Raw genomic sequence first — 23,832 nt, forward strand, 5'->3', positions numbered from 1 at the left:
TCCCCTTTACCGATTTTACTAGAGTTTTTAATGCGTTGTTGCCCACCCTTTTACACATTTTTTTCTTTCTAAACCCCCATTCTTCATTTTTCACAATTTTTTTTTCTATTATTTTTTTTAAATCTCCTCTAATCCCCAAATGTGTTTTCCATCCTATTTAAAAGAATATCTCTTATTTTATATTTTTTTTTCCTTCCCTTTGAATTTTCTCTCTTCTAATTTTTTGAAAGTTTTCCTTTTTCTTTCTTCTTTTGCTTTCACGTTTTTTATAAGATCATATGGGTGGTAATCCCATGTTATTCACAACTTTATAGTCCTTGACCATATTTTATTCATTGATTGGTTGAGTGATAAATTACATTGCAATTTTTATTTTTGATTCATTGATTAAATTCAGATTTTAGTTTGATTGATTAATTAAACCTTAAAATTCAATTTTATTGGTTAATCAAAGTTAATTTTCTGATTTGATTGTTTAATTAAGGTTAAACTTTTCAATTTTATTATTTAATTAAAGTTAAAATTTTCGATTTGATTGATTCATTAAATTTTACAAACTTTGATTTGATTGTTTAATTAAGGTTTAAAATTTCGATTTGATTTGTTAATTAAGGTTAATTTTCAATTTGATTGGTTAATTCAATTTTATAATATTCAATTTGGTTATTTAATTAAGATTTAAATTTTCAATTTGATTAGTTAATTAAAGTCAAAATTTTTAATTTTCCTCAGTGTGACTTTTCTAGATTTCTCGATGTGTGTAAATTTGTCGATAATGTTTTTCTAAGAATCAAGGGTTTTAGATAAAAATCGGATATCAAAGGGTATTTTTGTTATTTTTATGATTTCTCGTAAACTTATTAGACTCAAAATCATATTCTGAGGATAATGAAAATAATTTTGAGATAATGCCAAGGTGCGGGATCTGCGAGAGGTATTTTCGTCATTTTGTCGATTTTTGGGAATTTTGATGTGAGGTTTCTTTCAGTCTTGACGTGATTATTTCTAAGTCTCGATATCATATTTTTCTAGCATCACGAGGTCTTTTGATTATTGAAATGTGTAGTGACCCTAAGTGTACGTACTTGCTAAATCAAGTGTAAGGTATAGTAATCCTACGCGTATGTAATTTTTTATATCGAATTGTAACAAGTGAGAGAGATGAAAGGACTAGAAACGGAACGAAATTGGGAATTATATTTTCAAAATTTTGAATTCTTTGCATTCATTATTAGAAATTTATAATAGTCGGGTGACGAATTGTCGAATTAGGCAGGTATCTATAGTCACGTGAAACCAGTTAAGTAGCTGCCTTTTTGGTGGAGGGGCGTACAGAGATTCGAAATCACAACCTAGGGAGCACACCAAGTTACTTCTTACCATCTTAACTAACCCTTGATGGGTTATAAAATGGGAGTAAGGGGGGCGTTGTGAGAATTTATCAAGAAAATGTTTTTAACCTATACCCTAGATCTAATAAACCAACCATAACTAAAAGGGAAAAAAATTCAGATTTCTATTTTTTTGATAAAGTAGTCTTAAGTAATTGGAAAAAATGAGTAATTCAAAGACAGAAAGAGCTTACCGATTAGGCTAGAGAATGGGTAACAGATAGATCGAATTACTCTGAAGTCATCAGAGCAAAATACTCTAATTTTTTTTTTTATAGAAAGAGTTTTTGAAAAAAAAAAAAGAATCTCTATTGTCACCACAAATTTTCCATATAACATTTCAACCTTAAAAATGTGCAACAATGTAGATAACCTATCTTTATATTTAACGGTCACACCCCTTGCTTGCTATCAATTCTCAAACTAAATCATAATTGGTGTACATTGAGAGACAATGTAATTTTGTTTAGAGGTCAATTTCCATCCAACATTACAAGAAAAAATATATATGGTTCTATAATTTAATTGTCGAAACCTTTCAAAATTCAAGATCAAGGCTTGAGAGTTATTCTTCTCCAAAGTTTGCAATGAAAATATTGTGAACTCATTTGTTCCCAAAATTTTGGACGAGGTTCCCAAATTAAAAATTCTCACTTTTGAACAAACTTGCTCTTCTCTTAACAAATATGTTTATAAATAAGTACTTTGCATAACTATGTTTGACGAATGGAGTTTGACCGATAGCTTAGTTGATTTGACACATTGCAAAGAAACTTTGAGGTTGTGGATCAGTGTCCCGCTTACCCATCAAAAAGAAAAATATTATGTTCGACGAATAATATTATTGATGAAGGATTGTCGCGGTGGTGGTTAATTCAAGATTGCAAGCCTAAAACTTTACAACACCCATATATATCTGGAGTTGAGGTACTTGGGCCTCTTAGAGAACTCAACTAATCTTGGGGGCCCTGTTGTTCCCTTCCCTCGCACAGATCAGGTAATTTCTGAGAAAAATTCCTAAATGTAGCCCATAAGGTGAGATTTAAACTCATGACCTTTTGCTTCATGACTATCTTACCCATAGTTAGCAATTTGATTTACGGGAAAGAATCATTACGAGATTAATTCAAGTATGATTCAGAACTTACATTTAATAGTTCATTTAAAAATTCGGAGAACGACAAATATGCTATATGAGAACGGTCCGGATATAATTCGAGTTAGAGAATAACAAAGTACATTTAATACTCTTTTGCATCTTTATCAAACATTTAAGCCTTATTCCAAATCAATACCAGTTGGATACTTTTACGCTATTTATTAGACTATTTTTTTTGGAAAGATAAAAAATTCTTCTTAAATGTACGTAATAAGAAAATTTACTTTAAACTTTTTCTAAGATAGCATATATAGAACAAATTTAAAGTAAGACCATAATGATTTTTTTATTATCTATGATTAATCATATTATTAATACAAATTGTAGAAAATATGAATTTTATTGAGATTCTTGGATGAATATTAGAAAAGCCCCAATAGGGTATTTATAGGCATTACATCAACCAAGATATATGAAAACTACCTAATATAAATATTCTAGAATATCCTAATTGATATATTCTAAATATCAATATCTATTTTAGAATATCCTTTATCACAACCTTCCATTTGTGTGAGATACACTAACAATGATACAATGTATCTCATGCATTTTAATACAGTTCATCTTATTCTCTAACATCCTCCCGCAATTGCATGGTCCTTTGAAAAATGAATATGCAATTGATTTTATTGAATAATTGCTTGATCTCAATAATGGATATGTTCATTGATCGTCGAAGTGCCAATCGTACTTGCTGGTGGTCACTGCCTGTCTATGAAGACCATCACTGTCGTATCCTGCTATTTTTGAGTCTGTCGAAACCGGTGGCTTATTAGACCAGATCTGTCATGATCTCTCCCAGAAGCACAAAAAAGTAGGATTGTGCCATTTAAATGAAAGAACTCTCTTGGAGAGATTTTAGATGGAAAAAAAAAATCGAGATCGTGTAGCATGAATGTGTGAAATTGGGAGATTTATAGAGATATAAAAGAAATTATGATTTTTATTGGAAAAACAAAAAAAAAAAACTAAAATAATAGCAAAGAAGAAAATAAGATATCTAGGTTCAGAACATAAAGAAAGATGGTATTTTTATTGAAAAAAAAAAAACACTAATAAGATAAATAAAATGATTAAGGTTCGATGATGGCGCCACCGCCATCGCCAAAGAACGGCGCACCAAGATTAATGTACTCAATGGAGCTTGAGCACTGATACCATGTAAAAAATATGAATTTTATTGAGATTCTTGGATGAATATTACAAAAGCCCCAATAGGGTATTTATAGGTATTACATCAACCAAGATATATGAAAACTACCTACTTAATTATTCTAGAATATCCTAATTGATATATTCTAAATATCAATATCTATTTTAGAATATCCTTCATCACAACCTTCTATTTATGTGAGATACACTAACAATGATACAATATATCTCATGCATTTTAATACAGTTCATCTTATTCTCTAACACAAATCTTGTTAATGCAAGTGGTTGCTACCAGATTTTTGTGAATCAGAGTTGGTACATTGTGATCAGCTTTTGACATTATTTGAAGAAAAATGTAGAATTTAATAGGGATTTTCTTTTACCTCCCATATAAAGTGGCATATTTAACATGCCTCCCTCATTCTTAGAGTTTCAACTGGATTCATTTTGGATTTAGTTGGGGTGGTTTAGTATGAATTCGATTCAATAAGAGTCGGATTGGGATCATAGTCAGTCCAATAAATAATTTGGTGGATCTATGGTTCCTATCCATTTCACGTCAAGATGTAGAAAAAATATCACAATAATTGGTTTTTTGACAAGCTTTAGTAACATATTTCAGAAAATATATATTTTTATTAAATAATTAAAAAAGCTAAGCACAATCTTCTTTGTCTGTTTTTGCTAGTGTTGTTTTAGAGGTCAATAGTGAAAAAGGAAAATAAAGATTTAAACAAAAAAAAAACTTAGGAGCGTACCATGATTTTTAGGTTGAGTCTTGATGAAAACATGCGGTTTTTGTACATGGCTAACATGGTAAGGGTACGTAATCATAGATCTTTTTATTCGGGATAAACAAGAAAAAGATATGCAGTTATGTGCCTTTGACACATCAACCACATACCAAAAATCTCGTGCCCTTCCGATTAATGATCTCATTCACAAATGAATGACATTTTTGTCTTTTTAAATAAATATAATTTTAATAGTGATGGACACTTTACCTATGATGTTGTTGTCATTATAGTTATTGGTTTCTAATTTCTTGTTATTAAAAGATAAATGATCTATGGGGAGTGTTTGTGAAGAAGTCGAAAATAAGGTTTTGAGAAGCTTGATTGATATTTAGGGAAGAGTGTGTAAATATCACTATACTAAATCAAATTCACAAAATTTTCAAATAAAAAAATTAGTAATATGTTTTTTGTTGTGAGATGTCTAGTATTCTTATTGGACTTGGACTTCAAGAGGCAAGGCAGTATCAAAAGAGATCTTTCCCAACATGGAGTACGCTCGGCACGAAATTTATTATATTTTTTTGTAAGATTTCTTTTAATTTTTATTCTATGAGATTCCTTGAGGTTGGAACAGAGTCTGTAATCTTTATCATTAGTAGTGGATTTCTTCTTCCTTTTCTTTGTAGGAGTAAGTAATTTGCCGAAGTACGTAAATCTTGCGTATTCGTTTTGTTATTTTATCTTTACTCTTGTTACGTTTTTGCACAATATTTTTTAATTAGAGATCAATTTATTAATTTTTTAATTAAGCAATGATTTACTTAGTAATCACCAAATATGACAGCATTTCTACTTATAAATCTCAAAATTTTATCTTCTTCAACCTTCAAATCTCAGGAATAAAATAAAAATTTTAGGAAGGTTGAAGACTATATATTTGTAAAAATTCATGAACATCAACTGTATAATCCCCAAAAAAAAATTAAATTTTTTCATGATAGTTTTTTAATTTTTTTTTTATTTGAATTAACAGAACTAACTCAACCTTTTGAAACATTTATTTTATTATTTGATTAGTAGGGAGTGGATTAACTTATTCGAGTGTTATCTATTGTATCGTTCCTCTAGCGATAGATTTGATCTCCATAAAATTATCACTAGATTGAGCAAGTGGTTAGCTCACGATAAATTCATTAATCATGGAATAAATGTGGTGAGTAGGCGATAAGAGTAAGGGTTATGCCGACATTCTTGACATGAGAAAAGGACAGAAGAAGACAGACAGAGAGAGAGAGAGAGAGAGAGAGATTTGGGAGAAAAATGGATGAAGAGATCAAGAACTACATCAAAGAATGGATCTTTGTTATTGCATCTCTAATCTACTGTTACTTCATACCTTCAAACATCCCAAAAGGTAAGATCAGATTCCTCTCTCTCCTACCTGTCTTCTACCTCTTCACAGTTCTTCCATTAAACCTCACAACTACCTTTCTCGGTGGCAGCTCAGCTTTCTTCCTCGTTTGGCTTGGAAACTTCAAACTCCTCCTCTTCTCCTTCGGTCTCGGTCCTCTATCATCTCAACCTTCAATCTCTCTCCCTTATTTCATCTTCATAGCTTCTTTCCCCATCAAGATCACAAACAAAGAAAACCCCTATAATAAAAAATCCAAATCAACTCTAAATCTGGCCCTAAAAGGTCTGATTTTGATCTTATTGAGTAAAATTTACGAACATAAACATCAAATCCATCCAAATGTGATGTTAGTCTACTTCTGCTGTTACTTATATATTAGCCTAGAACTGGGTCTAGCCATGTTTGCATTCATGGCAGGAACATTTCTAGGGTTAGAGCTTGAGCCCCAATTCGACGAACCCTACTTGTCGACCTCTCTACAAGACTTTTGGGGACGAAGATGGAATCTTATGGTGACGAATATTCTGAGACCGACTGTGTACGAACCTTCCCTTCATTTGACCAAGAAAGTATTAAATAAAAAGTGGGCTCCACTGTCAGCTATGTTTGTCACGTTTATGGTGTCGGGACTCATGCACGAACTCATTTTCTTTTATCTCGGGCGTGTGAGTCCGACGTGGGAGGTGACTTTGTTTTTTGCGGTTCAGGGATTTAGCGTGGCTTTGGAGGTTGGAGTGAAGAGGATCGTGAAGGACAGGTGGCGGTTGCATAGGGGTGTTTCTGGACCATTGGCTATAGGGTTTGTGATGGTTACCGGTTTTTGGCTGTTTTTTCCGCCGCTGCAACGATGCAATTTGGATGTTAGGATGAGTAGAGAGATGATTGCTTTCTTTGATTTTTTGAAGGGTTCGGGTTCCATTGGAGCATCATTAAGGGAAGGCTCAACATCTGATGCCTAATACCTAATTAATTCGAAAAGTTCTGAGTCAAGGGTCAAGCCAGGAATTCACAGCTTTGTGGGTTTTCAAACACTTACCCTTCCCGAAGAACTTATCATGGCTCGGCTTGCCACAGGACCAACCCCTTAAGGTTAATTTATGATTTACTTAGTTGGTGTTCCTTTTTAGAGTTTAATCATTGTAGTATATTATTATTATTACTAATTTATAAATGATGAATTATGGTTGAAATTTAATATAATTGTTATAAATATCGAAATCGATTTTCGACAACTTCTACTTGTAATTAGATGAGAAGATGATTGAGATGAGTTGCACACAATGTCGTTTTCTTTAACATGTTTCTAGTCTTTGTAGAATTGTGATGAAGTGCATAGGGACGGAGAGGCCTCTATATTTTCAATCAATTACATACCTCATTTCTCCTAACTTCCTCACCTCTCTCCCTATTTACCCGCCCACCCATACCACCCGCCAATTCCCCCACCCTCCTTTCAAATTTTTGTTGATGACATTGCCTCTTGGTCAGGCATTCTTATATATTAATTGGAAATGATTTAAATATCATTATCTTCAACTTCTAACTAAAAACCTCTCAATTTCTCCTTAAAATCATTTATCTTCAAGTTCTTCAACTATACAACTAACCATACCCACTACAAGAAAATCATGGTTCCACTCCTACGCCCCTCTTACATACACCCTTATCATAGAATTGTAAACATTTTTCAAAAGATGGGTTAGAAGTTTTTGAATGGGCTGATTTTTTGTGAGGATGATCTCTATGATGAGGAGATCATCCTCATTAAAAATCAGTCCATTCAAAAGCTTCTAACTCCATCAAAAGTGATTTACAAAAATTAGACGATCTACGATTCTTCAACTTGTAAACTAGGGTTAGAAGTTTTGAAATGAGCTGATTTTTGGTAAGTATGATCTATTTACCATAGAGATCATCCTCACCAAAAATCAGCCTATTCCAAAGCTTCTAACCCATGTTTTGAAAAATGGTTAGCTCTCTTTAGAGCCTTCGAACATATATATATATATATATATTTTGGCTTGATTCAAGGTTTTGAAATTGGACTGCTACCGAAATTCACACTTTATTAAATTTTTTAGATGAGGGCAAAAAATCTCTTTTTCCAAATAAAACTAATCAAACGCGCAAAAATGGATTTCTCACTCGTTTTCCATGTGCTATGAAACATGTCATATTAAAAATTTCAATTCCCAATTATTAATGCAAGAAAACGACACTTTTGTTATTAGTATTTATCACTCTTTAATAAGGGGCATATGCAAGCTTTACAAAAGTGTGACACATGGCATCACTCATTGCCATTTACTAGAGTGACGACGTGATGGAAGTGGATTTCCTGCTACCAGGGGCGGATTTAGAGTGGGAGTACTTGCCCCCACAAGAATTTTCAAAGTCTATGCCCCTCGATTTTGTTTTTCCAATCTTAATCGCCCTACAATTATTATTTTTTCACTCTTAGTTTTCCCCACAAAAAAATTTCTACTCTTAATTGTCTCCACATGAGCAAAATCCTGATTTCACCCTGGTAGTGTGAATCAAAGAAAGGGTACAATCAACATCAACATCCAAAGAACAGAAAAAATTGAAATCCAACCGTTAATAAGTGTTAACAACAATTGGAATTGTTTGAATAGGTGTTGCAATATTTTGTAATGGTTGAGATGATAATTCAAGCCAAACCTTTGTAATGTTTAAATTGTGTGTTGGAATTCAGAGGGTTGAATTTGAAAATCCTTTAATATTTAATTAGTCTAACTATAGGATAATTCAATCTCATGTATGCTTTATACTTTTTTACTTTATTGCTTTAAGTTTAGTTGATAATTTTGTTTTAGCCTTGAGTAATTTTGGTCCCACATCGATTAGGAGAAGAATTGATTTATAATTCTTAAATAGTTGTGTTTCTAATAGCTTTAATGTGGATAGAAGTAGTGGGCGGGCTCACAGGCACACACAGGGGCCCAAGAGGAAAATTCAAGGTTCCAATTGAGATTTAGATCCACCGGCCCGAAAATTTTAATGCGTGTGCGCACGTACGATGTGCGCGTAGGGGGGTGCAAAATCTACACGCAAAGACTCATTTTTATTTTAATTATTTTGAACCAGTGTGTATATTCTGAACCAACACTGTGTATGTTCGGAACCAGCACATTCAAATAGGTTTGTGACTATTCTAAACAGTTACTTTCTTTTTATTTATATCCAATGTTTAGTCAATTTAATCACACTTGATTTCTCTGCTATTTTATTTTTCGACTACCAATATATCTTTATTCTTCGTTGTGAAAGCACACAAAATCATCAAATTCAAAGTTACATTCCAATTTAGAGTACCTTTTTGGATACGTGGGTTGTTGAATCCTGTAGAACGAACGCCTACAAACTATGGTACCGTAACAGGGGTGAATTTCATTTTAAGACAGTGCTTTGTGCACGCTTCAACCATTTTTTAGGTAATTTTTTTTCTATTACATTCAATTTGAAAATCAGGATTTGTTCTAACTTCTTCTCTCTCTGCCTATAAGAAATCAGCACTTAAGTAATAACAATCTAAAATGAATTTTTTTTTAATTACTGATTTCTATGGGACAATCTCTAATTTCGTGCACAGTGAAAAATCCGATAAATTCGATGGAAAGAATTTTAAATTCTGATAATAGAAAATGTTGTTTTATTTAACAATATTACATTTGACTCATATCATCACTCAAGAACCAGTTTCTTTAAATGATGATGAGGAGGACCAAATCAAAATAATCGAATATCGAAATGGGAACATTCCAATTTCATGTGTCGAAATTATATCCTAAATGGATTAAGTACTGTTCTTTATAAGGTGTATTCCTCTATTGAATCTGCCAAGACATTGTGGGAAATTCTTGAAAAGAAATATACTCTAGAAGATGCTGGCACAAAGAAATTTGTTGTTGGGTGTTTTCTAGATTTTAAGATTGTAGACTTTAAATCAGTTGTGTCACAATCCGAAGACCTCCAAATCCTCATTCATGAGATTCATGCTGAAGGCATGAGTATAAGTAAAAGATTCATGAGATTCATGCTAAAGGCATGAGACTCGAGGATCTAGTGATAAAACTTAGAATTGAGGAAGATAATCGAAAGAATGAGAAGAAGAGTGAAACAAATTCTATGATTTCTAAAGCGAATGATGTCATGAATCTCTTGACCTTACTCTTTTAAATAGACTAAGGGGAAAAGACTCAAATGCCCTTATCTTTATAAATCTCTAGTCGAAACCCAGATTTTTCTTCTCCAAAAAATAAGTCATCTTCAACCTTTTTGGATAAAATATTTAACCCTCATCATCTTTCTTAAGATCCTATCTACTTCAAGCCTTACATTCAAATCTCAAAGCAAGATACACTTTTTGAGGAAGTATTAAAATAATGAAATTTTGGATAAAAGAATTTAGTATGTTTTACAAAATGAGACAAGATAGAGAATAACGAATGAAAATAAGGTTGAATGGATTAAAATTATTTTGAAAGTTGAAAAGCTTGAAGATAATTGGTTTTGGAGAAGAAAAATATGGGTTTTTGACTATTGATTAAAGTTGAGGGCATTTGAGTCTTTCCCTCTTAGTCTATTTAGAAGATTAAAATTAAGGGATGAATGTCATCAGTTTCAAAACATAGGGGGTATCTCTAATATTCAACAAAACATAGAAGGTATGTCTAAATCATCCTAAGTTTAAATGCTAAAGTCAATAGTAAAAATGATACTTAACAGAAGTTTTGTTGTTATTGTAAAGAGGTTACCCCTGTGGTAGTGGGATGACCCTGTTTGGTCCATTAGACTTTGCCCAACTCAAACAACCAACCTTATCTAACAAGATTAATCCTCGGACTACACGCACTATCCCGCCATATCATTGAAATCGCCTCTCAACAGTATCTGACTGGAAAGTTGGATGATTTTTTGAGAATTGGGAGTTGCCATCTAGTTTAGGTTTATGAATCAAAATAACTCCAAAGCGGATCTGGGTCGATCCACGGGTAAGAGAAATGGGTAAGGGGACATATTATAGGTCTCGAAAAGTGTTAGGCACTGAAACTACCCAATCGAAATGATCAGTCTCTACTACGATCCAAAAGTATCCTATGATCAATGGGCAAAAGTATTGCATTTTGCAATATTTAGCCTTAGGTCAATTTATGTCAAACTTGCTAAACAAATACTTCAACTAAAATTCTTTAAATATTGCACAATGCCTCGAATTCCGCACATAAAATGGAAAAATATATGAAAAAACCTAAATCACGTTCGATGCCATAAGGCTCACATGGTAAGTTTTTTGCCAAAATAAATTTTAGTTGAAGAGCCAATACGTATGAATACTTCCCAAATTTGCCTCAATTTGCACGTGCATAAACAATTTTCAAATCAATCTAATAACAAAATATGCATAAGTACTTATCAAATTGGTCCGATATCAAAACATGCATAAATAAGTATCAAATCAGTCCAATGTCAAAACATGCGTAAATAATTATCAATTCGATTAATTATCATAATATGTAAAAGTTAATTTCTCGAATGGGTAAGTTTCTTTATATGCATAGAAAATTTGGATTGATGAAAACTACACGCGTGTGGAAAAAATCTGAATTGATAAAATCCATATTATTCATAATTATTAAATTAGTAAAACGAGAATAAATATGAACATTCAAAATTCAGAATAGTAAAAAAATATTATTCATGATTGTCAAATTGGCAAAATATAAAAAAAATTAAATTAAAGAAATTGAGATCGCGTAAAATCACCAAATTAACAAAATATGAATGCTGATGGATTTCTAAATTGGAAAAGATAAATATCACAAAAAATTACCAAATTGATAAAATATGATAGACATGAATTACTAAATTGAAAAAAATCAACATCACATACAATTACCAAATTGATAAAAATATATAGATATACATGAATTGCTAAATATAAAAAAAAAAAAATTCAACATCACATAAAATTACAAAATTGATAAAATATGGATATTCTAAAATTTCTAAATTGAAAAACATTAATATCAAATAAAATTATCAAATTGATAAAATATGGACATACATAAATTTCTAAATTATAAAAAATTAATATTACATAAAATTACCAAATTGATAAAATATGGATACACATAAAATTTTAAATTGGAAAAATTAACATGTGTACAATTACCAAATCAACAATGTATGAACATAATGAATATAAGAAAACTTTCCAAATCAGTAAAATATGAACACATGGTAAGATTTCTAAATTAAAAAATTGTGAAAATATGTAAAATTTTGAAATTAGAGAATTATCATCACATGTAGAATTTCAAAATTGAAGAATTATGAACATTTGCAAATTAGTGAATTAAAAAATTATGAATATACACAAAATTTCTGAATTAAAGATTATGAATACGGAGCAAATCAATGAATTGGAAATTCGTGCATATATACAAAATTTCTTAATTAAACATTATGAATACACAAAAATTTTAAATTCATTCATATACACAAAATTTCTGAATTAAACATTATAGAATTCCTAAACACAAAAATTATTAATGTGGTTCGAATCATTCTAATCGTAAAAGAAATTCCAACAACCTTAATATGCATATATAAAAAATCAATTTGACTATAAGAATCGTAAAAGTAATCAATAACCTTGTTAATATAGAATACAAAAAAATAATAAGAAAGCAAAAGAAAATCTTTTTGTATCATTCAAGAATTAACAATGGATCCATGATGATAAAAAACAAAAGAATATTGATTTGGAAAAACGTAGGGGAAAGGAAGATAAGAGGAATTAAGGGTAAAAATGCCAACAAAAAAAAACAAAAAAAAGAAGTACGAAGCTAAATTTACCAACATACTCGAAGGGTGGCTGCATGGAATTCCTTCAGGAGCGAACCGAGATAGTTTGCGAGGTATGATGGAAACCTTGAGACGAAGAAGGTTGTCGTGGGGGAGAAGGAGACACGGAGAGTAGATGGAAAGGGCTGCTATGGAAGGGGAACAAGACGTTGAAGATTGATAGAGAGGGCTGTTTTGGAAGAAAAAAATGTTGAAGATAGATGGAGAGGGCTACCATCCCTAGTCAATTCTTCTTCTTCTGCTTCTTTCTTTCTTCTCTTTTTTTTTTTTTTTTCGATTGGTTTTCGATTGAAGATAAAAAACCTGTCTTGTTTTTTTTTTTCCTTCACATTTTTCCTGGAGAGAGCCTCTTTTATGTTTTTTTGGATAGAGTTCCCTTTACCAATTTTACTGGAGAGTTTTTAATGGATTGTTGCCCACCCTTTTAAACATTTTTTCTTTCTAAAACTCCCTTCTTCATTTTAACATTTTTTATTTCTATTTTTTTTTTTTTAAATCTCCTCTAATCCCCAAATGTGTTTTCCATCCTATTTAAAAGAATATCCTCCCATTTTCTATTTTTCCCCCTTCCCTTTGAATTTTCTCTCTTCTAATTTTTTGAAAGTTTTTCTTTTTCTTTCTTCTTTTGTCTTTCACGTTTTTTTTATAAGATCATATGGGTAGTGATCCCATGTTATTCACAATTTAATAGTGCTTGACCATATTTTATTCATTGATTGGTTGAGTGATAAATTACATTGCAATTTTTATTTTTGATTCGTTGATTAAATTCAAATTTTAGTTTGATTGATTAATTAAACCTTAAAATCCAATTTTATTGGTTAATCAAAGTTAATTTTCTGATTTGATTGTTTAATTAAGGTTAAACTTTTCAATTTTATTATTTAATTAAAGTTAAATTTTTTGATTTGATTGGTTCATTAAATTTTACAAACTTCGATTTGATTGTTTAATTAAGGTTTAAAATTTTGATTTGATTTGTTAATTAAGGTTAATTTTCAATTTGATTGGTTAATTCAATTTTATAATATTCAATTTGATTATTTAATTAAAATTTAAATTTTCAATTTGATTAGTTAATTAAAGTTATAATTTTTAATTTTCCTCAATGTGAGTTTTCTAGATTTCTCGATGTGTGTAAATTTGTTGATTATTTATTTTCGATAATGTTTATCTAAGAATCATGGTTTTTAAATAAAAATCGGTTATCAAAGGGCATTTTGGTCATTTTTATGATTTCTTGTAAACTTGTTGGATTCAAAATCATATTCTAAGTATAATGAAAGTACTTTTGAGATATTTCTAAGGTGCGGGATCTACGAGAGGTATTTTCTTCACTTTGTCGATTTTTGCAAATTTTGTCGTGAGGTTTTTTTCAGTCTCGACGTGATTATTTTTAAGTCTCGAGGTCATTTTTTTTAGCATCGCCAGGTCTCTTGATTATTGAAATTTGTAGTGACCCTAAACGTACATACTTGCTAAATCGAGTGTAAGGTATAGTGATCCCTATGCATATGTAATTTTCTATGTTAAGTTGTAACGAGCAAGAGAAATGAAAAGACTAGAAACGGAAAGAAATTGAGAACTGTATTATCAAATTTTTGAATTCTTTGCGTTTATCATTAAAAATTCATAATAGTCGAGTGACGAATTGTTGAATTAGGCAGGTGTCTATAGTCACGTGAAACCAGTTAAGTAGTTACCTTTTTAGTAGAGAGGCGATAGAGATTTGAAGTCACGGCCTAGGGAGCACACTAAGTCACTTCTTACCATCTCAACTAACCCTCGATGGGTTAAAATGGGAGTACGGGGGCGTTGCGAGAATTTATCAAGAATTTTTTTTAAACCTATACCCTAGATCTAATAAACCAACCATAAGTAAAAGGGGAAAAAAATCAGATTTTTTTTGGATAAAGCAGTCCTAAGTAATTGGAAAAAATGAGTAATTCAGAGATAGAAAGAGCTTACCGGTTAGACTAGAGAATGGGTAATAGATAGATCAAATTACTCAGAAGTCATCAAAGAGAAAAATACTCTAAATTTTTTTTTTTTATAAAAGAGTTTTTGAAAAAAAGAAAAGAAAAAAAAAAGAATCTCTATTGTCACCTCAATTTTTCCATATAACATTTCAACCTTAAAAATGTGCAACGGTGTAGATAACCTTTCTTTATATGTAACAGTCACACCCCTTGCTTGCTAGCAATTCTCAAACTAAATCATAATTGGTGTACATTGAGAGATAATGTAATTTTGTTTAGAGGTCAATCTCCATCCAACATTACAAGAAAAAAAATATATATGGCTCTATAATTTAGTTGTAGAAACCTTTCAACATTTAAGATCAAGGCTTGAGAGTTGATTCTTCTTCAAAGTTTGCAATCAAAATACTGTGAACTCATTTGTTCCCAAAATTTTGGACGAGGTTCCCAAATTAAAAATACTCACTTTTGAACAAACTTGCACTTCTCTTAACAAATGTGTTTATAAATAAATACTTTCCATAATTATGTTTGACGAATGGAGTTTGACCAATAGCTTAGTTGATTTGACACATTGCAAAATAAATACTTTTCATAATTATATTTGACGAATGGAGTTTGACCAATAGCTTAGTTGATTTGACACATTGCAAAGCAACTTTGATGTTGTGGATTATTGTCCAGTTTACCCATCAAAAAGAAAAATATTATGTTCAACAAATAATATTATTGATGAAGGATTGTTGCGGTGGTGGTTAATTCAAGATTGCAAGCTTAAAACTTTACAACACCTATATATATATTTAGGCCTCTTAGAACACTCGACTAATCTTGGGGGCTCCTGTTGTTCCCTTCCTTCACACGCATTAAGTAATTTCTGAAATAAATCCCTAAAGGTAGCTCCTAAGGTGAGATTTAAACTCACGACCTTTTGCTTCATGATTATCTTACCCATAGTTAGTAATTCAATTTACGGGAAAGAATCATTACAAGATTAATTCAAGTATGACTCAGAACTTACATTTAATAGTTCGTTTAAAAATTCGGAGAACGACAAATATGCTATATGAGAATGGTTCTGATGTAATTCAAGTTAGAGAATAACAAAGTACATTAATACTCTTATGCATCTTTATCAAACATTTAAGCCTTATTCCAAATCAATACCACTTGGATACTTTTATGCTATTTATTAGACTTTTTTTTTTTTAAGAGAAAAATTTCTTCTCAAACGTATGTAATAAGAAAATTTATTTTAACTTTTTTTCTAAGATAGCATATATAGAACAAATTTAAAAGTAAGACCATAATGATTTTTTTATTATCTATGATTAATCATATTATTAATACAAATCTTCTTAATGCAAGTGGTTGATACCAGATTTTTGTGAATCAGAGTTGGTACATTGTGATCAGCTTTTGACATTATTTGAAGAAAAATGTAGAATTTAATAGGGATTTTCATTTACCTCCCATATAAAGTGGCATATTTAACATGCCTCCCCCATTCTTGGAGTTTCAATTGGATTCATTTTGGATTTAGTTGGGGTGGTTTAGTATGAATTCGATTCAATAAGAGTCGGATTGGGATCATAGTCAGTCCAATAAATAATTTGGTGGATCTATGGTTCCTATCCATTTCACGTCAAGATGTAGAAAAAATATCACAATAATTGATTTTTTGACAAGTTTTAGTAACATATTTCTGCAAATATATATTTTTATTAAATAATTAAAAAAGCTAAGCACAATCTTCTTTGTCTGTTTTTGCTAGTGTTGTTTTAGAGGTCAACGGTGAAAAAGGAAAATAAATATTTAGAAAAAAAAAAAAACTTAGGAGCGTACCATGATTTTTAGGTTGAGTCTTGATGAAAGCATACGGTTTTTGTACATGGCTAACGTGGAAAGGGTACGTAATCATAGATCTTTTTATTCGAGATATGTGCCTTTGACACATCAGCCACATACCAAAAATCGTGTGCCCTTGTCTTATTAATGATCTCATTGACAAATGAATGACATTTTTATCTTTTCAAATAAATATAATTTTAATAGTGATGGACACTTTACCTATGATGTTGTTGTCATTATAATTATTTGTTTCTAATTTCTTGTTATTAAAAGATAAATGATCTATGGGGAGAGTTTGTGAAGAAGCCGAAAATAAGGTTTTGAGAGACTTGATTGATATATAGGGAAGAGTTTGTAAATACCATTACACTAAATCAAATTCACAAAATTTTCAAATAAAAAATTAGTAATATGTTTTTTGTTGTGAGATGTCTAATATTCTTATTACACTTGAACTTTAAGAGGCAAAGTAGTATCAAAAGAAACCTTTCCCAATATGAAGTAGGTTTGGCACGAAATATATTGTATTTTTTAGTAGGATTTCTTTTGATTTTTATTTTGTAAGGTTCCTTGAGGTTGGAGCAGAGAGTCTAATCTTTATCATTAGTAGTGGATTTTTTCTCCCTCTCCTCTATGGGGGTAAGTAATTTGTCGAAGTACGCAAATCTTGTGTGTTCGTTTTGCTATTTTATCTTTACTCTTATTACACTTTTGTACAATATTTTTAAATGAGAGATCAACTTATTAATTTTTCAATTAATCAATGATTTATTTATTAATCACCAAATATGATAGCATTATAAATCTCAAAATTTTATCTTCTTCAACCTTCAAATCTTAGGAACAAGATAAAAATTTTAGGAAGGTTGAGGATGATATATTTGTAAAAATTCATGAACATCAACTGTATAATCCCCAGAAAAAAAAAAAAAAAATTTCATGAAAGTTTTTTAATTTTTTTTCAATTCGAATTAACAGAACTAACTCAACCTTTTGAAACATTTATTTTATTATTTGATTAGTAGGGAGTGGATATTAACTTATTCGAGTGTTATCTATTGTACCGTTCCTCTAGCGATAGATTTGATCTCCATAAAATTATCACTAGATTGAACAAGTGGGTAGCTCCAATATATTCGTTAATCATGGAAAAAATATGGTGGGTAGGCGAAAAGCGTAATAAGGGTTATGCAGATATTCTTGACCTTGACGTGAGAAAAGGATTATAACTTGTTCAAAGATGAGCAGAACAGTCAAACATAGAAGAAGAAGAAAGTGATTTGGGAGAAAAATGGATGAAGAGATCAAGAACTACATCAAAGTATGGATCTTTGTTATTGCTTCTCTAATCTACTGTTACTTCATACCTTTAAAAATCCCAGAAGGTAAGATCAGATTCCTCTCTCTCCTTCCTGTCTTCTACCTCTTCACAGTTCTTCCATTAAACCTCACAACTATCTTTTTCGGTGGCAACTCAGCTTTCTTCCTCGTTTGGCTTGGAAACTTCAAACTCCTCCTCTTCTCCTTCGGTCTCGGTCCTCTATCATCTCAACCTTCAATCTCTCTCCCTTATTTCATCTTCATAGCTTCTTTCCCCATCAAGATCACAAACAAAGAAAACCCCTATAATAAAAAACCCATATCACCTCTAAATCTGGCCCTAAAAGGTCTGATTTTGATCTTATTGAGTCCAATTTACGAACATAAACATCAAGTCCATCCAAATGTGATGTTTGTCTACTTCTGCTGTTACTTATATCTTGCCCTAGAACTGGGTCTAGCCATGTTTGCATTCATGGCTGCAACATTTCTAGGGTTAGAGCTTGAGCCCCAATTCGACGAACCCTACCTGTCGACTTCTCTACAAGACTTTTGGGGACGAAGATGGAATCTTATGGTGACGAATATTCTGAGACCGACTGTGTACGAACCTTCCCTGCAAGTATCCAAGAAAGTATTGGAGAAAAAGTGGGCCCCACTGCCAGCTATGTTTGTCACGTTTATGGTGTCGGGACTCATGCACGAACTCATTTTCTTTTATCTCGGGCGTGTGAGTCCTACGTGGGAGGTGACTTTGTTTTTTGCGCTTCAGGGATTTTGCGTGGCTTTGGAGGTTGGAGTGAAGAGGATGGTGAAGGACAGGTGGCGGTTGCATAGGGTGGTTTCTGGACCATTGGCTGTAGGGTTTGTGATGGTTACCGGTTTTTGGTTGTTTTTTCCACAGCTGTTACGGTTCAATTTGGATGTTAGGATGAGTAGAGAGATCATTGCTTTCTTTGACTTTTTGAAGGGTTTGGGTTCCATTGGAGCATCATCGACGGTAGGCTCAACATCTGATGCCTAATACCTAATTAACCATTTGGAAAATGCTGAATGACAAAAAGAATTTATTGCGATTCTCCCAAGTCTGTCGTGGGATGTGCACATAACCATAGATGTGATTCTTCATGATTTGAGTAAAAATCATCTATGATTATGTATGTATGTTCACGTCAGAATTGTGAGAATCACAGTAAATCTTGTGTTACCCCAGCATAACTCCAATCATTTTATTTTAAAAATAATTTATGACTTTTTAATTTTTGGCTTATCAAGACTAATCCCACAATCACCCTATCGAAAAGTCTATGTGCAAATGGTTGAGTCAAGGGTCAACAGGACGTTGGAGGGTGGTCCCAAGGAATTCATAGCTTCGTGGGGTTTCAAACACTTGACTAACCCTTCTTGAAAAGCTTATCAAGGCTCAGCTTGCCACTGACCAATCCCTTAGGGTTAATTTATGATTTATGTACTTGGTGTTATTTTTTAGAATTTAATCATTGTAGTAGATTATTACTATTACTATTTTATAAATGGTAGATTATGGTTGAAATTTAATATAATTGTTATAAATACCCAAATTAAGGTGTAATAATTTTTTAATAAGGAGACTCTGATTTTCTTTTCTTTTTTTAATATTGTTAGGTGTAAATGGTTGAAGATGAGGGTCCTATAAATTTTGGAATGTAATTTATTGTTATTTGTCACGATGAGTAACATTGAAATTTACATCGTTTGGGACATTGGTGTGCATAGAATCATAGATGTTTCTCACTCATATCTCGATCAAAAGCATATATTGTTCTATGGACACTTCCATGTCCCAAACGATGACAATTTCAACAGTACTTCAGCATTTTCCTTAAATTAATATTAATAAGTGAGGGTTAATTTTGAAAGAGAAAAAATGAACCTATGAGAGAAAAGTTATTCAATTCCATGTGCCATGTGAACCAATTATCATGTCAGTTCTCTAAAACGAGTTTCGCCAAAATCACATTCCTATCAAATAGGCGGAAGGGCAATCTTGGGATTTAATAGAAAAATAATAAAAAATACTGGCCAAAATGGCCTTTTCCAAAAACATCACTTCAATAGTGCTTCGATTATTAGAAGTATTATTTATTATAGGTTTTTATTTAAAATTTCCCCTATTAAAAAAATATGGAATAGAAAAAATTATTAAAAATAGTAGAAATGAACCTAACATGGTAGATACTACTTAATCTTAGAAGTAAGTTATAATTGATGGTATATGATTATTTTTATAACTAAAGTTATTATCAAAATAAAATTATCCTCAAACCTAGAAAAAAAATGTAAATTGAGAAATTTGTCCCAAAAGACTACAACATAGTTAAATTCTGAAGTTTCATGATTCTTACTCATGGGTCTCTTTTGCCACTTATCCTACATTAATTTGAAAATTGAATGTTGACTGATATTAGAAACACCACCTTCAGGATACAACAATCTAGTTATAACCATAGTGAGAAAGTCGAGGTTCAAGAATAATTCAGTAAGAGAAAGGTTTAGAAAAAAGTCTACAAAATTCGGGAAAACAGCAAATAATTAAGAATAAAAATAATTTTTTAAAGTATATAAATTTTAGAATATATATATTAAATGATAGATAACACTGAAAAATAAGAATAATCTGTGTTTTTTTTTAAAATGTCAATAAAATAGCAAAATCAGAAATATTTTCAAAAACTTCGTGATTAAAAAAATCATGATTTAATCAAGAATATTAAAATTGTGATTTAATTACAATTTTTTTCAATGTGCATTCGATCTCTAGCTCTTTACAAACACACAAAAAAAAAAAAAGATGCAAGAAACTCAACATTTTCTCCTTTTATTTTGCTCAAAAGTGAAACACATAATAAAATAAAATAGTAATTGTAAATAATTGGGAAGACAGTCTATTAATTCTCTAGTAGAGTTGAAACAATTTTTCTATCTGGATAAAGAAGGAACACGTTGTGTACAGGTTGTAAATACATGATTTTCAATTTCTCGAAGACTGCATTTCTACAAAGAATTTTTGGAGTCATGACCATTCTTTTTTGAAATGAATGTAAATGACTACCTAAGATAATTTTTGGAAATTTTTTTTTTGTAGGCATCGTATTAACTCTCGTTAATGGATATGTGAATGGCCTACCACATTCTTTGTAGAAATTTGATTGGTTCGTTAAATTTTACAATCTTCGATTTGGTTGTTTAATTAAGGTTTAAATTTTCGATTTGATTTGTTTATTAAGGTTAAACTTTTCGATTTGATTGGTTAATTAAATTTTACAATATTCAATTTGGTTGCTTAATTAAAGTTTAAACTTTTAATTTGATTGGTTAATTAAAGTTAAAATTTTCAATTTTCCTCAGTATGAGTTTTCTAGATTTCTTGATGTATGTAAATTTGTCGACAATTTATTTTCGATTACATTTTCCTAAGAAACAAGATTTTTAGGTAAAAGTCGGACATCAAAGGGTATTTTGATCATTTTTTTTTATTTCTCGTAAACTTGTTAGATTTGAAACATATTATGAGGGTAATGAAAGTACTTTTGAGATTTTTAGGAGGTGTGGGATCTACGAGGGGTATTTTTGTCATTTTATTGATTTTTACGAATTTTGGCATAAGGTTTCTTTCAGTCCTAACATGATTATTACTAAGTCTCGAGGTTATATTTTCCTAGCATCGCAAGGTCTCTTGGTTATCGAAATGTATAACGACTATAAGCATACTTAATTGTTAAATCGAATGTAAGGTGTAGCTATCTTACATGTGTGTAATTTTCTATGTCGAGTCGTAACGAATGAGAAAGATGAAATGAATAGAAACGAAAAGAAATTGAGAACAATACTCTCAAATTTTTGAATTCTTTGTCCTCATCATTAAGAATCCATATAGTTGGGTGAAGAATTATCGAATTAGACAAATACAAAAAATGGGGTGTTTACAGTCATGTGAAGCCAGTTAAGTAGTCACCTTTTTGGTGGAGGGGTGTATAAAGATTTGAAGTCACGACCTAGGGAGCACACCGAGTTGCTTCTTACTATCTCAACAAACCCCCGATGGGTTAAAATGAGAGTTAGCGAGGAGTTGCGAGAATTTATCAAGAAATTTGACTTAACTTATACCCTAGATCTAATAAACCAGCCATAAGTAAAAAAGAAAAAAAAATCAATTTTATTTTTTATTTTTTTATAAAACAGTCATAAGTAATGGGGAAAAAATGAGTAATTCAGAGAGAGAGAGCGAGAGAGCTTATCGATTAGGCTAGAGAATGAGTAACAGATTGATCGAATTACTCTGAAGTCATCAGAGAGTAAAATACTTTAATTTTTTTCTTTTTATAGAAAGAGTTTTTGAAAAAAAAAAGAATCATTATGGTCGTCCCAAGTTTTTCATTTAACATTTCAATCTTAAAATTCAATAAATGCGCAAAGGTGTAGCTAACCTTTGTTTATATTTAACGATCACACCCCTTGTTTGCTAGCATTTTTCAAACTAAATCCTAACTAGTGTACATTGAGAGACAATGCAACTTTGTTTAGAGGTCTATCTCCATCCAACATTACACAAACAAAAATGTATCGCTCTATAATTTAGTTGTCAAAACCTTTCAAAATTCAAGATCAAGGCTTGAGAGTTGATTCTTCTCCAAATTTTGCAATCAAAATATTGTGAACTTATTTGTTCCCAAAATTTTGGGATGAGGTTCCCAAATTAAAGATTATCACTCCTGAACAAACTTGCTCCTCTCTTAACAAATGTGTTTATAAATAAACACTTTGCATAATTATGTTTGATGAATGGAGTTAGACCAATAGCTTAGTTGCTTGACACATTGCAAAGCAACTTTGAGGTAGTGGATTCGAGTTCAGCTTACACATCAAAAAGAAAAAAATTATGTTCAACAAATAATATTATTGATGAATGATTGTTTCAGTGGAGGTTAATTCAAGATTGCAAGCCTAAAACTTTACAACACCAATATTTTTTTTTTTGTTTTTCGGAATTGAGGTACTTGGGCCTCTTAGAGCACTCAACTAATCTTGGGGGCTGCTGTTGTCCCCTCCCCTACACGCATCAGATAATTTATGAGATAAAATTTTTGAATTAAACATTATAGAATTCCTAAACACAAAAATTATTAATGTGGTTCGAATCATTCTAATCATAAAAGAAGTTCCAACAACCTTAATATGCATATATAAAAAATCGATTTGAGCATAAGAATCGTAAAAGTAATCAATAACCTTGTTAATATAGAATAGAAAAAAATAATAAGAAAGCAAAAGAATATCCTTTTCTATCATTACAGAATTAACAATGGATCCATGATGATAAAAGACAAAAGAATATCGATCTGGGAAAACGTAGGGGGAAGGAAGAGAAGAGGAATTAAGGGTAAAAATACAAACAAAACAAAAAAAAGTAAGAAGCTAAATTTACCGAAGGGTGGCTGCGTGGAATTCCTTCAGGAGCGATCCGAGATACACTACAACATTTTTGATCTACAGCGGCGGATTTTTCTGCCGCTACAAGGTAATTTTTCCGCCGGTAAAAGCTATTGCGGCGATGAGCAGCGGAACCAAAGATCCGTCGTTGTTGCCTCCGTCGCTAACTATAGCAGCGGATAATGTATTCCGCTGTTGCAGATAGTACCTTTAACAACGGATATTAATATCCGCTGCAATAGGTCGAATTTTTAACAAATAGAATATACTACATATAGCGGCGGATATTAAGATCCGCTGCAATAGGTCAATGTTTTTTTAAAAAAAATATAACACATATAGCGGCAGATATTAATATCCGCTGCTATACGCTTTTTTTTTTTTTTTTAAATTTATTATATATCCTTCAAAAATAATATATGAAGACGGAATTTGTATCCACTACTGTAATTTGTTTTCATAT

General features: G+C 31.2%; 1 protein-coding gene and 1 pseudogene across 1 annotated transcript; both read left to right on the forward strand.

Moving 5' to 3' along the window:
• Positions 1-5,662: 5,662 nt before the first annotated feature.
• Positions 5,663-7,071, forward strand: LOC147387550 (acyl-CoA--sterol O-acyltransferase 1-like). Its single transcript, XM_086420410.1, has 2 exons — positions 5,663-5,859; positions 5,948-7,071. The coding sequence occupies exons 1-2, from the start codon at positions 5,798-5,800 to the stop codon at positions 6,816-6,818; spliced, it is 933 nt and encodes a 310-aa protein (XP_086276536.1). The 5' UTR covers positions 5,663-5,797; the 3' UTR covers positions 6,819-7,071.
• Positions 7,072-17,749: 10,678 nt separating this feature from the next.
• LOC147387551 (putative long-chain-alcohol O-fatty-acyltransferase 5 pseudogene) lies at positions 17,750-19,350 on the forward strand (annotated as a pseudogene).
• The last annotated feature ends 4,482 nt before the right edge of the window (positions 19,351-23,832 follow it).

Source organism: Akebia trifoliata, chromosome 13 (genome assembly GCF_017979445.1).
Source record: "Akebia trifoliata isolate Shusen 1 chromosome 13, ASM1797944v1, whole genome shotgun sequence".
Lineage (NCBI taxonomy): Eukaryota > Viridiplantae > Streptophyta > Magnoliopsida > Ranunculales > Lardizabalaceae > Akebia > Akebia trifoliata.